The sequence below is a fragment of the Octopus sinensis genome, unplaced genomic scaffold, assembly GCF_006345805.1.
Source record: "Octopus sinensis unplaced genomic scaffold, ASM634580v1 Contig11718, whole genome shotgun sequence".
NCBI classification, from domain to species: domain Eukaryota; kingdom Metazoa; phylum Mollusca; class Cephalopoda; order Octopoda; family Octopodidae; genus Octopus; species Octopus sinensis.
This window is the reverse complement of record NW_021832432.1, coordinates 415,001-431,494: the sequence shown is the minus strand read 5'-3', so window position 1 is coordinate 431,494 and position 16,494 is coordinate 415,001. Positions and strand designations below refer to the sequence as shown.

Sequence of the window (16,494 nt, the reverse complement as noted above, 5' to 3'; positions counted from 1 at the left end):
CAAGGGTTGACAACAGGAAGGGCATCCAGCCATAGAAAAATCTACCTCGATAAATTCCATGACACATGCAAGTAAGGAAAAGTGGGAGTTAAATGATGATGATGATGATGAACAAGAGCATACTTCTGACCCTCACACCAAACGACAGAGCCAATGTAAGTGGGGTTTAGCCAAGTCCTTTAAAGCCAGGTTGGAGCCTATGAATATCTAATAAGCCCCTTCTCTCAAAAACAAAAGCACAAAAAAAAAAAACTCACAGCCTCCCTGAATTTTGTGAAGGAGTAAAGAGGAGTGGGGGCAAAAAAGTTTTGTTTTACTTCGTTAATTTGCAGAATGTCTCTGAGAGGTCCTGCCTAACAGCAAAAATAAATCAAAACACAAATCACATTACAACAGCGAGAGAGAGCCTAAGCAAAATCAATAAAGAAAAGAAAAAGCAAACATTGTCAAATCAATGAATGTGGATCAACAAAAACACAGTCCAGGCTGCAGTTGAAGAAGCAGCTATGAGAAAATAGATAAATGTAACAGGGCCATGCAAAAAATTCTATGCACAGCAATGAAATGCCTGAATATTGACAGATAGGATGACCTGATTGATTGATTTAGCAGCAGAGATAGAAGCAGGGTAAAATAGGTTGGAACCAGATACAGGCTCTTGTTGAAACCTTACCCAACAAAAATGGAAAGAAAATATAAACACATACAAGTAAGAAAAAAAGAAAGGAACTATCTTTACTTAATGAAATAAAAATGGTGGGATCCAATATGAAAAAGTTAAAAATGGGAGCTCAAACACAAAAGGTACATTGGCACAGACAAGAAGCTTGTTTCCCAACCACCTAGTTTCAAGTTCAGTCCCATTGCATGACACTTTGGGGGCAAGTGTTTCCTACTATTGCTTTGAGACAACCAAAGCCTTGTGAGTGCATTTGGTAAATGGAAGCTGAAAGAATCCCATCATATATTATACATCTATGTGTGTGTGTCTGTGTTTGACCACCATCACCACTTGACAACTGGAGTTGGTCTGTTTATGTCCCAGTAAGCTAGCGGTTTAGCAAAAGCAACCAATAGAATAAGTACTAGGCTTTAAAAAAAATAAATAAGTACTGGGATTGATTCATTCAACTAAAAATTCAAGGCAGTACCCCAGCATGGTCACAGTCTATTATTGAAACTAGTAAAAGATACAAGATATTCAACTGGTATTATTTTATCTACTGCAAAAGGTTGAAAGGCAAAGTCAACTTCACAGAATTTGAACTCAGAAAATAAAGACAGACAAAATGTTGCTAAGCATTTTGCCTGGCATGCTAACGATTCTACCAGCTCACTGCCTTAGAGACAGACTAATATTACAAACTAAGCAAGATATCAATAAGCAAAAAATATCCTGGAAGTGAAAAAAAAAAACATACAACACAAAAATTAAGGAGGGTATAAAGAAACAATGCTACAGAAGAGTCTGACTAATACTGATTTCAAATTTTGACACAAGGCCAGTAATTTCAGCAGAAGGGATAAGTTGATTACATTGACCCCAGTGTTTAACTGGTACTTATTTTATCAACCCCAAAAGGATGAAAAGCAAAGTCAACCTCAGCAGATTTTTAACTCAAAATGTGAAGACAGGTGAAATGTCGCTAATGATTCTGCCTCAGAGTCAAATTAATATTGGTTTCAAATTTTGGTGCAAGGCCCGCAATTTCGGGGGAAGGGGTAAGTCAATTAGATCAACTCCAGTATTCAACTGGTACTTATTTTATCTACTGCAAAAGGTTGAAAGACAAAGTCAACCTTCACAGAATTTGAACTCAGAAAATAAAGACAGACGAAATGCCACTAAGCATTTTGCCTGGCATGCTAACGATTCTACCAGCTCACTGCCTTAGAGACAGACTAATATTACAAACTAAATTAGTGTTAGAAATAAAATAGTGGGCATAAATACACTAGTTATAAACTACAGTTGTCTCCATTACAACAAACTGGAAGTTGAATGCAATGGGGACCTTAAACAGAAAATCCAGTAAACTACTAACAGTGGTTTGAAATCATCACTCCAGAGCTAATTAAGATAGAATATATTACGCGTAGAAGTGGCTGTGTGGTTTGTAGCTTGCTTACAAACCACATGGTTCTGGGTTCAGTCCCACTGCGTGGCACCTTGGGTAAGTGTCTTCTATTATAGCCTCGGGCCGACCAAAGCCTTGTGAGTGGATTTGGTAGAGGGAAACTGAAAGTAGCCCGTCGTATATATGTAGATATATATGTATGTGTGTGTGTGTGTGTGTGTATATGTTTGTGTGTCTGTGTTTGTCCCCCCAACATCGCTTGACAACCGATACTGGTGTGTTTACATCCCCCGTAACTTAGTGGTTCGGCAAAAGAGACTGATAAAATGAGTACTAGGCTTACAAAGAATAAGTCATGGGGTCGATTTGTTTGACTAAAGGCAGTGCTCCAGCATGGCCACAGTCAAATGACTGAAACAAGTGAAAGAGTAAGGGTCGAGATAAATAGAAAACTACTATGAAATAAATAATAAATCTCTGAACGAGATGTAAACAGTAACTGCACGACAATGTAAGGTATACTAGCCATCTCAGTATGGCTAACCACTAAGGGTGGGTGTTACTGTAGCTTGTAATCCCAGGAGATCATCATCTCCAGCTGGCTTTAGACACACTTTCTGTGCCCTTATGGTATATGCAAAGGGAGGTCATCCCTCCCTCATCAACCTTTGCAAATACCATAAGGGCACAGAAAGTGTGCCTAAAGTCAGCTGGAGACAATGATCTCCTGGGGCTACAAGCTACAGTAACACCCACCCTTAGTGGTTAGCCATATTGAGATGGCTAGTATACCTTACTATGAAATAACAATAGCAGAACAAAATTACATAGTAAAAATCAGAGTGTCTGGGTGCATTTATTGTGACACTGGCACTAATGAGATCACAAGTACTCACAAGACAAAAACCTCCCAATTTTGTTAGATATAGTATTGAAGCAGGTGTAAGTATGATAGAGAGAAAGGAATGAGTATCTTGCAGAAGAAGATATTACATGGCTTCTTCAGCTGAAGAGAGAGAGAGAGAATGTTGAGAGTGTAACTTCACATTACAAGGTGAATAAAATAACACAACACACTCCTTTTTTTCTTACATAATTGACACTTGTCATGACAACACTATCAACTTGCAGATGCAACCCATTAATGCTATACAAATGCACTCTACACTAAAACTCAACACCAGTCAAAGCGCACATATGAAACACAAACGCCACCCATGAAAATAACACGACACAATGCACATACTTTACACAGCAGGTGGAACATTAAAATAATAACAAAAACAACAAAACTGAATTGGACAAGTAAATGAATACGATTTGGAATACAAATGGTTCTTCATTGTTAGAAGACAATGTGGCAACAAAGCCTTAAGAACATGGTGGTAGAGTAAAAACTCACATAATAACTGTTGAAATAATAATAATATAATAATAATAATAATGATAATAATAATAATAATAACACTAGTACAACACTAATACAAAACCAAATATATGGCACACTAGGCATAACAACAACATGAACTTCCAACCTGTTGTCTCTTGAGGTCTCTGGGTGAGACTTGGAGCCAACTTGTACAAATATAAAGCAAAAGTCAAACATAGAATAATAATAATAATAATAATAATAATAATAAAAGAAGAAGAAGAAGAAGAAGAAGAAGAAGAAGAAGAAGGATGATGATGATGATGATAATAATAATATAATAATAATATATAATAATGAATAATAATAATGATAATAATAATAATGATAATAATGATAATGATAATAATAATAATGATATAATAATAATAATAATATGATAATAATAATAATAATAATAATAATAATAATAATAATAATAATAATAATAATGATAATAATAATGATAATAATAATAATAAATAATAATAATAATAATAATAATAATAAATGCCCCGATGCAGTACCAGGCGCTGGCTCTCATAGCTTCTGATCTAAACTGATTGGAAGTGTTATCATGTACCTGTTTTCTCTTGGTATAAAAGATGGGCTACAGCAAATATTCTGCTCAGTACCACAGATTTGCTTCTCAGTTGTTTGACCGTAACCAGTTGAGCATGTCCCTTAGTGGCTGACGATATGTGCATCTCTGATCATGAGCAGAAGTAGTAGAGGAGCATCATAGCCATGTGTTCAGAGGAATTCTTTGAGGTTTGAATAATTCACCTCTGGAAACATGGATGTTCCATTCAATATTCTTAAACAACCCTTATTCCAGGACCTTTTGAGTGGGATGAGCTACTTCTGAAGAAAATTCTAACTGGGGCCCACCTGCAAGATCATGCACTGTTGTCTTGATATGAGATCACTATGCCACACGCATATGGTTGTGTTGCACGTGCCTGGTGTGCCCTAGTCATGATGGGTATATCAGGTTTCATATATTTTAGCCCAGTGTCACTTTGATGGCATGCACTGCTCTCTCACTCAAGAACAATAATAATAATCCTTTCTACTAAAAGCACAAGGCCTGAAATTTTGAGGGAGGGGACAAGTCCATTACATCAACCCCAGTATTTCACTGGTACTTAATTTATTGACCCTGAAAAAAACATAATGGGCAAAATGCTACTATGCATTTTGTCTAGCACACTAACAATTCTGCCAGCTTGCCACCTTAATAATAATAATAATAATGATGATGATAATGATGATGATGATGATGATAATGATGATGATGATTTAGTGACAGGGACATAAATGAGAGGGACACTTGAAGGACAGAAAACAATTTGTGCAGGATTTACACAAAGGATGGGAAGAAAGATGGAAAAGACAGTGGAATACTATAAAAGTATACATGAGTGGCTGTGTAGTAAGTAGCTTGCTTACCAACCACATGGTTCTGGGCTCAGTCCCACTGCGTGGCATCTTGGGCAAGTGTCTTCAGCTATAGCCCCGGGCCAACCAATGCCTTGTGAGTGGATTTGGTAGACGGAAACTGAAAGAAGCCTGTCGTATATATGTATATATATATGTATGTGTGTGTGTATATGTTTGTGTGTCTGTGTTTGTCCCCCTAGCATTGCTTTACAACCGATGCTGGTGTATTTATGTCCCCCGTCACTTAGCGGTTCGGCAAAAGAGACCAATAGAATAAGTACTGGGCTTACAAAGAATAAGTCCCGGGGTCGATCTGCTCGACTAAAGGCGGTGCTCCAGCATGGCCACAGTCAAATGACCGAAACAAGTAAAAGAGAAAAGAGAGAAAAGAGAGAGTATACAAAGTATGTGATAACATGAATGATGCAGTCTTCCTGATACAGTAGAAACTCCAACTAGGGCTAATCAAGGAACCCCACAGATCCAGGATTACCCTGGCTACCAATGGTACAAGCCCTCTCTCCTGCTCTCCAATCTACAGGGCCATTCATTCTAACCACTGTTGTCACAGTCACTCATCTTTCCACAAATTCATTGGGAGGTAGCACTTCCCTCTCCACTCTCACTTTCCTTAAAACTATGTCAACGAGAGCTTGACTGAAGAGGAAGGTGTTTTTCCTTGATCCTTCAGCCTTGTCCACAACATAACCTCTTTTGACATAGCCACTAAACAGAGGAATACCAGCTGTCCAACCTTGTTAATAGTGGTGGTGGGTCGGTCCTCACAATGGCTTCAGCTGATAGTCAGATTCGTCCTACATATGATAACAGCTGTTTGACATAATTCCACAAGTCAGCAATACTCGGATACTGCACAAGTGCATGCAGAATGGTTTCTTCATTGTGTGTGCATCTCAGACATTCCTGCTTGACAGTGCTTCAGAGTTTATCTTGAACTGGCAATGCTCCTTAATAGCACTGCCAGGCCAAGGATTTCTAGAAGTAATCCACAATAGTACATGGTTTGAAATTTCTCTGAAATACACCAGCTAGTCATTGCTATTACCTATCACTAGATCTTTATATATTGCTACCACAGAACTTCCAGACAGTATTGTCTGACTGGCAGAAAATAGTGAGTGCCTGACATCTAATCTTGGTCTTTTTTTGACCCAGGATTGTAGCTCCGTCAAAGAGCTGAGCTGTGGAAAAGCGTTTCTAACAAAGATCACATCAGCTCACCATCCAGGAAAATCTGTAATTGGTGCAACTGAAACATGTGTTTGCACATTAGCAACTATGGCATGTTGAGCCTGCCATCCAGAGGGCACAAGCAACAGATGGACCAGACCATCTGACTAGTAGAACATGTCCTTTTCACAAGAACCAGAAACGTATATGCTCCAATTTGGTCTGACATGGATCAGGGCAAAGGACAACAGTCAGATGATAGGTTATTAAAGAGGCAATGTGCACATTCGCTATTTCTGCTTGACATTTCAGGGATAATTTCCTCTCAACCCATTTCTAAGTGAGACTGAATACAAAAGACAAATATAGCATGATGGAGATGAAGTGAGAGAAGAGGTTTAATGAGAGTTGAAGAAGTAGCACAACTAGATGAGACAAATCTGAGTTGCTATCCAGAAGAGAAAGAACCACTCATTAAGAAGATGGTAAATAAAAGACTGTTTACAGAATGTGCAGAACACAAAAGAGAAAACAAGAAAATGTGGGAAAAAGAAAATCAAACTTTGAAAGAAGTTTCACTCAACATTTTTTTAAAACAGTACAGATAAAGAAAAAACGGGCTGACTAAAGAAAGGTGTTTTGAAGAAAGAGTCAGAAGGAATGATCTTAGTAGCACAGGAACTGGTTCTAGGGTTAAATTGAATTACGTAGATGATAGATTAGCAGTGTAGAATAAGAAATGATTCAAAGAAAATTGTAGCACACAGCATGGAATGGACATATATACTGTCGATGTAATAAAATTGCTGCAATAATTCACAAGAATTTTTGCAGGAAATTTGGGTTTGCATACAGAGGGAAGAGCTATAACCATTTTGTAGAAATAGAAATGCAAGCACCCAAAAATGATGAAATGAGGTTGTTGTGGGACTTTCCAATATGATCCAAAAGAAAAGAAGAAAAGAACACAACAGATCAGAAAATATACATCACAAACAGATGTAGAATGCCCATTTGACACTAGAGTAAAAAAGGAAGGAAAGGCAAAAAGTGGAGCAGTATACCAACTTGAAGTATGAAATTCTCAGGTGCTGGAACAGAGAAGATAGCAATAATTACTGGAGCCTTGCAAACAATAACAAATATTTTAAACAAATCTTAAAATCTTGATATTAAAATGGGAGTAGATGCAGTGTAGAAAACATGTCGACTAGGTTCTGCAAGAATTATCCAGAAAGTCCCCAAGAACAGATATGAAGAGGAAACAAAAAGCTTTTATACAGAGTTTATACAGAGATTAAAAAATGCTCCTCATCTTTGACCACAAGTTGTGGTAAATAGGAACCATAATTAAATCAGTCCAAACACAAATTCTGTGTAAACAACAGCACATAATAATATTAATAATGATATAAGTTTAGGCATGGTTGTGCAGTTAAGGAGTTTTCTTTGTAACGAAATGGTTCTGGGGTCAATCTTACTGTGCAGCACTTTGATCAAGATGTGAAGCTTAACCCATTGATGAGGGCAATAAGTCTAAATATAAAAACACACTTGGAAGTGACAAACCATCCAACTCATGTCAACATGGAATGTGGACATAAAATGATGATGACAATAAGGATGTACCATGTTTGATGACATATAATACGCACTTCTTTCTTTCTTTCTTTTTTTTTTTGCCAAAAAAATGCTTCAAAAGATCCCCTTGGGTCTTATATGCAAAGTTGGACCTCCCACAAGCTAATTTTGTTCCTGACATTAATATTCTACCAGATATTTGCTACTGATATTGGGCTGCATCTAAAACATCCGTGCATCTTTTTATGCCACCAAAAACAATATGTTTGTTTGCGTCCATGGTTGTATACATGTGTTTAGCATAAGAGACTACTGAGAAAAAAATAGTAAAAAACAAATGCTGTATCACAAAGGTAACTTAACTTAGCCACTCAATACAAAAATGGATTAATAAAATAAAAATGACATAGGTACTGGAGTTAATATGGAAGACAGAAAACACTTGAAAGCATTGCCTCAGCATGGCCATATTCTAATGACTATAACCAGTAAAAAACATAAAAGAGTAACTGATACTACAGCAGTCAGCACAATTATTACCATTATCACAGTTATCATCATTATCTGCTGAGTAACACCAGAAGTTTCACCACTGCCACCATATGTGAAAATACTAATAAATCAACAAGAAAAAAAGCTTCTATATGGTTTCCTGACCTGCTAAAATAGCAGTCATATCTCTCTTGAATCACATGCCATTATCTTATTTGCTTTTTGGTTAAGATAATCTGAGACAGACGAGGAGCTAGCAGAAATGTTAGCATGCCGGGCGAAATGCTGAGCAGTATTTTGTCTGTCTTTACGTTCTGAGTTCAAATTCCGCCAAGGTCAACTTTGCCTTTCATCCTTTCAGGGTCGATAAATTAAGTACCAGTTACATACTGGGGTCGATCTAATCAATTGGCTCCCTCTCCAAAAATTTTGGGCCTTGTGCCTAGAGTAGAAAAGAAGGTAATCTGAGACATATTGTCTCTAAAGGCAGGATGGCCACAGTTAGAATGCGGTTTTTAAGCATAGGTCTACTCAACCAGAAATGCATTGTACTTATTATCTCTTTACATTTTCTATTCACAGTTCTACTGATGTCAGCTTTTCCCTTTATCCTTTGTGGTTGATAAAGTATCAGCTGCCATTGTTGCGGTTACTGCTTAGACCTAGGTGAAAGTTATCCTATGATCAAAACAAACACACCTAAAATCAAAAGCATTCCAGGTCAACAACAACAGTAACACCCACTTGATCCCCACCCAATACCAACCAACTAACCTGTCTTACTAAGACCAAGCCACTACTTCTCTGAGAAGTGCTAGTGTAACTTTATTGTTCACGTAATAAGATTCGAAATTCTTACATTCTTGCCATTTCCTGTAATTCAGACTGCTTCATGGTCCCGACAGACAGAATGGAAAAGACATTGCCCCGGAGGATGGTAAGGGAGTTACAATGGAATACCCACTCTGACTCAAGGGGCTTGCACTTGCAGATAGCCATCTCCACCCCAATAGTGGTGAGCAGGGATATGGTTCAGGGGCTAAGGACACCAGAGGTCTCCACTACCACAGGCTCAACCATAAACCTGTCAGAGAGCGACAAATCTTACTTGTTTGCATATTTTGTATTCTGCTCTTGTTTTCTACCAGTTCAGATTTTGCTATTTCTATAGAAAATCTCAGTTGTTTCATTCTTTGAATGCTTGTCTTCAATCACAGTCCTATTCAATTAAGATTGAGTTGGGATTAAACAAAAACAACTATTCTCTACTTCCAGTAAGAAGCATTTAACTATTATCATCATCATCATCATCATTATCTTAATGTCCAATTTTCTATGCCTGCATGGGTCAGATGGAATATGTTGAAGCAAAATTTTTTTACGGATGGATGCCCTTCCTGTCACTAACATTCACCTGGTTATATTCCCCATGACCAAACGTTTTCCTGAAGCATTAGAAATGAAAGACACTACCTGCATGACAATGACACTCATTTATGACTCTCATGTAAAGTCAAGGCAAGAAAACAGTAACACACACACACACACACACTTACGTACCTGATGGGCTTTTTTCAGTTTCTGTCTGCCAAATCCAGTCATAAGACTTTGATCAGCCCAAGGCTATAGTAAAAGACACTTATCCAAGGTGCATGCAGTGGGACTGAACGTGAAACTATGTAACTGAGAAATAAACTTCTTACCACACAGCCATACCTGTACCTGTCAGTAAATAAAATTTATTGACAGAACCATTAAGTGAATTCTTTACTCACCTGTGCTTGAAAATCAATGAAGTTGATCTGCTTTTGTACATCTGGTGAATTCCAATCAAGAGAGAGACCAGAACTGATAAGATCCGATTTAAAGACATTAGTTTGAAATCTTTTGGCTTCAGCCTCTGCCACAGCAGCAGCAATATCTTCCAAATTTAATTCACTGTCTTTTGAAGAACTCTGCGTTCCTCCTAACTGAGACAATTTCCATTACCAAATTGATTAACCATTAGAGAATACTCCATTACATCACTAATTTTTTTGTGTCCAGAATGTTCAGGATGGAACAAATGAGTTTTTAGAGGTGGGCTCAAAGAGCTAACACCATTTAATTGCAGTTGTGCTACTTGGTAGGACTCACAACTTCAGAAGACAAGGAATGAAAACAAGTACAAAAATGCTCAACAGAACTTTCTTTACCGGAACATGTATCTTCAAAGGAAGACATTTTCTCTACACTGTCCAATGGCTGCCCACATACTGTACAAGAGCTATAAAATTTACTGGTATCTGTAAAAATTTCTTCTGAAAGACTACTTTGAGATGGGCTTTTTGAAATTGATCGCACAGTTTCATTTGAATTAACTGATGAATCCATATTGACAGTAATCCAACTGGTCTCATCTCCAGACGACGGCGACTTTACTAAATTTAAATTTGGACTATTGTCTTCATTATAAAATTCCTCTGACATAATATTGTCATCAATATCCTGATCTGGAATTAGATTTAAAAACAATAATAGTTTCTCAAATTACAGTAAAATAAAAATTTCAGTCATTACTTAAAATCAAATAATACAATACTTAAAAATAACACCCAGATTATTTTGATATTTTTTTTTAGGTACAGATCAACACTGATCAAAGGTATTCCAACCATGACCATCAAGTCCAGTCCTTGTTGCGGCATGATGGCTTGTGTGCTTTGATGACACTGAGAGCTATGTTAGTGGGACACAAGCTCCAGGTAGGACCTCTCCATACTGGACATATCAAAGGATGGAGGCCAGGATGATATGGACCACATCTTGCCAGAGGTAAAAATGGGTTTGCATTGGGCTAACACCCCCACCTAGTGAAAAAGGAAAGTTACAGAAGCATCAATGATAATCCCAAACTAGCAAGACCTGGGAAAGGAAGGCTTTCCCTTAGGGAAACCAAAAGAAGATGGAAGAGAAAATGTTCTTAAAATAGCTGGAGACAGGACACTAAGGCAGAGCTGAAAAATAAGGGATCCAGCTGGAGAGAAGCAGAAAAGACACCCTAAATTTGAGAACAGAGCAGAAAGTTGCCGATGGCCTATGATTGATAGGGAGTGGAGGGCTTAAAAAGAAAGAAATGGATGCTACTTCTAGTAAGTTGAGCAACCATGTAGGGGCTCTCACAATGCAATGTGGTCAATGTATAATGAAGATGATGGATTAAAGGCCTCTGAGAGGTTCTGTCCTTATGAGGCTATGTGAATTACATGGATTAAAAAGATGTAGTTTGATACATTAAAAAAATGCACTTAAAATTTAGAACTCTATACATGTCCTCGTGAATCTCATCAGACAGGAACAGGCCAGCACAATTGCTATAAGTCGAAGTATTCACAATATGTATGACTGTCTACAGAAAATAGGAGTGATGGGTAGCAAAAGTTGCATCTTCATACAGACTCCAGCCACAAGTTACTTTCTTAAATTACATAGAAGATTCACAGGAAAAACAAGGCTCAGATATAGATTATGTTTTCAGCCATTGCTTAGATCTAAAATATAATTTTAGTAAAACAATCTAGATTAGTTTACTTTCTGCAACAGCTGATTATCATTTAATGAGACTCAATTCTAAAACTACTATATTTACCTAACTCTTTAGCATTCAGATTAGTCTGTCAAATGTATGGTTTGAATTAATCAAACACTATCTTGTAATTTGAGATTTTGGTGATGCGATAGTTTGTCATTAGAATGATATTATAGGATAGATATGAAAAGCCAGCTCTAGCTGGTTTGGGCATAAAGCAGATAGAAAATTTGGGCCAGATATGGCTTGTTAAAATGCTAAAGGGTTAAATACAATGTAGTCTCACTGGTCAATATGTCCATTCATCTTTCTGTTGTCAATAAAATAAAGTACTGGTTAAGTACAGGAGTGAAGGCATGTAGCCTAGTGGTTAGGGTGTTGCTCTCACGATTGCAAGATTATGGTTTTAATTCCTGGACTGGGTGGTGCATTGTACTCTTAAGCAAAACACTTCATTCCACATTGCTTCAATCCACTTGGCTCTAAATGAGTGATACTGCAATGGACTGGGGTCCCATTGAAGGAGGTTGTGATCTCAGTCACTTATACATCAAGGAAACCAGGTAACCAGCCATATGATATATATAGGACTCAAGGCATTAATGTCATGGAGTTGATGATGATAAGTACAGAGATCTGGTTTAATTAATTATGCTTTCCTTCAAAATGTGAATCGTTGTCAAGCCTAACACAGAGATTGTTACTGTTCTTGTGTTGTATACTTAATCCCTTACCCAGCTGTTTAACAACAACAACACCGCCACCGCCACCACCAATTTTGGTCATATTTCAGGCTTGAAAATAACTTTGTTCCACCAATTATGGATGCCCTGAGAAATAGTTTATAGACTCTGTCCTTCTTCATTTGACTAAATGATGACAAGCAACTGCATCTCAGTCAATATTTATTTTTTTTTATTTGTTTCAGTCACTTGACTGCGGTCATGCTGGAGCATCGCCTTTAGTCAAACCAAATCGACCCCAGGACTTATTCTTTGTAAGCCTAGTACTTATTATTCTATCGATCTCTTTTGCCAAACCGCTAAGTTACGGGGACGTAAACACACCAGCATCGGTTGTCAAGTGATGTTGTGGGGGACAAACACAAACACACAAACATATACACACACATACATATATATATATATATATATACATATATACGACGGGCTTCTTTCAGTTTCCGTCGGCCTGAGACTATTGTAGAAGACACTTACCCAAGGTGCCATGCAGTGCGACTGAACCTGGAACCATGTGGTTGGTATGCAAGCTACTTACCACACAGTCACTCCTGCACCTATAATACTGGTTTCAATTTTTGGCACAGGGCCAGCGATTTCAGAGAAGGGATTAAGTCAATTACATCGATCCTAGTGCCCAACTTGTATTTATTTTATTGACCTCGAAAGGATGAAAAGTAAAACTGACCTCGGCAGAATTTGAACTCAGAATGTAGTGACGGACGAAATGGTACTATGCAGTTGGGCCGGCGTGTTACCGATTCTGCCGGATTGCCGCCTTATAACCAATATTCTTAAATCCAAGATCAAAATTAATATGTTATAGCATAATAAAATCATCTCCATATACATCTGCATATTGCAGGGGTTGTGACTGGCTGCATTATTTGAAATAGCATCACAAACTGTTACTTACCCCCTGTATTTGCTTTAGCAGCAGCAGCCTCCAATTTGTTGAGGACGTGGAGACAGTGGGCCTTCATTTCATGGTACTTTATTACATACTCCAACTTAATTATTTCTCGTTCTCTGCAACAAATAAATGAACAAATTAATTACTTAACATACAGTAAAAGTAGTTTTCATTTTTATTCATTAATAGGTGTAAGAATGGCTCTGTGATCAAGAAGTTTGCTTTGAAACAATATGATCTCAAGTCTGGTCCTAATGCATGGCTTCTTTGGTGTGTTTTACCATAGCTTTGAGCTTAATGGTTTGGAGTAAAATTCAGCAAACATAAAGTCTATGTACACACATAATGTATGCATGTGTTTTGCGTGTTATGTCATGTATGTGGAAGCACTCCGTCGGTTATAACGACGAGGGTTCCGGTTGATCCGATCAACGGAACAGCCTGCTCGTGAAATTAACGTGTAAGTGGCTGAGCACTCCACAGACATGTGTACCCGTAACGTAGTTCTCGGGGATATGCAGCGTGACACAGAGAGTGACAAGGCCGGCCCTTTGAAATACAGGTACAACACAAACAGGAAGAAAGAGTGAGAGAAAGAGTGGTGAAAGAGTACAGCAGGAATCACCACCATCCCTGCCGGAGCCTCGTGGAGCTTTTAGGTGTTTTCGCTCAATAAACACTCACAACGCCCGGTCTGGGAATCGAAACTGCGATCCTACGACTGCGAGTCCGCTGCCCTAACCACTGGGCCATTGCGCCTCCACTTCATGTATGTATGCAATGTGTATATGTGTTGTATGCATGGTGTGTATGCATTTGTGTGTGTGTGTTTTTCTCCACATTTTTTCTTATCGACACTGTTTAGGCAGCAACAATGGTCTTTACACCTCCCAGAAACAAAAGGTCTGGCGGTAGTTCAATATGCAGTGACATGGAATACAGTACCTTAACTGAAAACAAGTAAGAGCTGGTATCAAGAAGGACATCTAACCATAGAATACTGCCTCAATAAATAATAGAGCAAAAGTATATACAAAATGATGATGGTGATGATGATGATGATGATGATGATGATGATGGTGGTGGTGATGGCAGCAAGGAAGAAAGAGATGTGGGCTGATTTTATTTCTTTGATTATTTAGTCTGAAGAAAATGGACAATGTTCATAACCTTTTCAGACCCACCTAGGCAGGAGAATAATAAAATAAATATAATAGACGCTGTGTGGTTAAAAAGCTTACTTTGCAGTCATATGGCTTCATTGCAGTACCTTGGGCAAGTATCTTCTATTATAGACCTGTGCCGACCAATGTTTTAATGTTTTGTGAGTGAATTTATATTGATGGAAACTGCATGGAAGCCCATCATGTATGTGTTTGTGTGCGTGTGCGTGTCTTAGTTTGTATCTTCTTATTTTGACATCATGTGACAGCTGTAAGTGCCATCAACTTACAAACGGTGTCATTAATTTCCAGTCTTCGATGAAAACATGTCCGGTCATGGAGAAATACTACCTTCCTTGGAAACGGATGAGAATTGGTGACAGGAATAGCATCTGGCCATAGAAAATGTGCTTCAATGAATTCCATTTGGCATATACACACAGGGAAAAGTGGACATTAGAATCATGATGATAATCTAACTTGTTGAAAGAGAAAATGAATCAAAATAACAAAAAAGAAAAAAAAATTACAAGAACCACATTGTTCCCATACCTTTTAGTTGACTGACATGGATACATTCCAAACAGAAATGGCCACACAGATTTCCTGAGAGAAGGTTGGATTCCACCTAATGAAGAAGAAATGGTAAAAATTACTACTTAGTATAATGGTCTCAAAAGAAAATTTGGCTTGAATGTGATTAACTTCATTAAAGTGTATGTTAAATAAATATTGAAATCTGTTTCTTCCTCAATAAGCAATCAGAGTTGGGAGTTACTAATTTTGTGTTTGTAGAAAGAAGGAAGAAAGACAAACAAATGGATGGATAGATAGGTAGGTGGGTGAATAGCTAGACAAAGACAGACAGCCAGAAAGAGAACAAGATATATATATATATATACCAGCATTGCTTTACTGGCACGTGAAAAAACATTCAAGCGAGGTCATTGCCAGTGCTGCTGGACTGGCTCCTGTGCAGGTGGCACATAAAAAACACCATTTGAGCGCGGCCGTTGCCAGTACCACCTAACTGGCCCTCATGCCGGTGACATGTAAAAGCACCCACTACACTCTCGGAGTGGTTGGCGTTAGGAAGTGTATCCAGCTGTAGAAACTCTGCCAGATCAGATTGGAGCCTGGTGCAGCTATCTGGTTCGCCAGTCTTCAGTCAAATTGTCCAACCCATGCTAGCATGGAAAGCAGACGTTAAACGATGATGATGATTATATATATACAGCTCAGGTAACCTACAAAGGTTAACTTTGCCTTTCATGCTCTCTTTGTTTGTCCCCCCAACATCACCTGACAACTGATGCTGGTGTGTTTACATCCCTGTAACTTAGCAGTTCAGCAAAAGAGACCGATAGAATAAGTACTAGGCTTACAAAGAATAAGTCCTGGGGTCGATTTGCTCAACTAAAGGCAGTGCTCCAGCATGGTCACAGTCAAAATGACTGAAACATGTAAAGAGTTACAAGTAAACAAAATAAAAAAAAAACATTTTTCAGCATGAAACCATAAATAAACTACATTTTGGGAGTATCATATTGGCCACCAGAATGGCACATCCTAAAAGGATGAATGGCAAAGTTCATTTTGGAAGCATTTGAACTAAAAACACAAGGCACTGGAATATATACAATAAAGCATCGTGTCCAAGATTTGAATATTTCCTCCTGTAGATTTCTTACAAAAGAAGAAATAATATTATGAAATGATTTTGTAAAGATGAAATATTTAAAAGCATTGTCAAGCAATACTGTAAGCTGTAAGTAAATACATGATGAACATCAACTGTAACCAGAAGGTGCTTCTACATGGTTACTAGTTTTGCTAGAAATAACAGTCAGTTTCCACCAAACAAAATAAGGACATGTTGACTAAGGAAATTCTGGATATATTGTCTGAAAATTAGAA

General features: G+C 37.9%; 1 protein-coding gene across 1 annotated transcript in view; it reads right to left on the bottom strand.

Annotated features, from left to right (window-relative positions):
• Positions 1 to 16,494, bottom strand: part of LOC115229083 (small G protein signaling modulator 1-like) — a 67,382-nt gene that overhangs the window by 29,918 nt on the left and 20,970 nt on the right. The window contains 5 exon segments of the mRNA XM_036499095.1: positions 9,969 to 10,163; positions 10,217 to 10,220; positions 10,316 to 10,685; positions 13,418 to 13,530; positions 15,130 to 15,205. Coding sequence (XP_036354988.1) covers positions 9,969 to 10,163; positions 10,217 to 10,220; positions 10,316 to 10,685; positions 13,418 to 13,530; positions 15,130 to 15,205 — 758 coding nt within the window.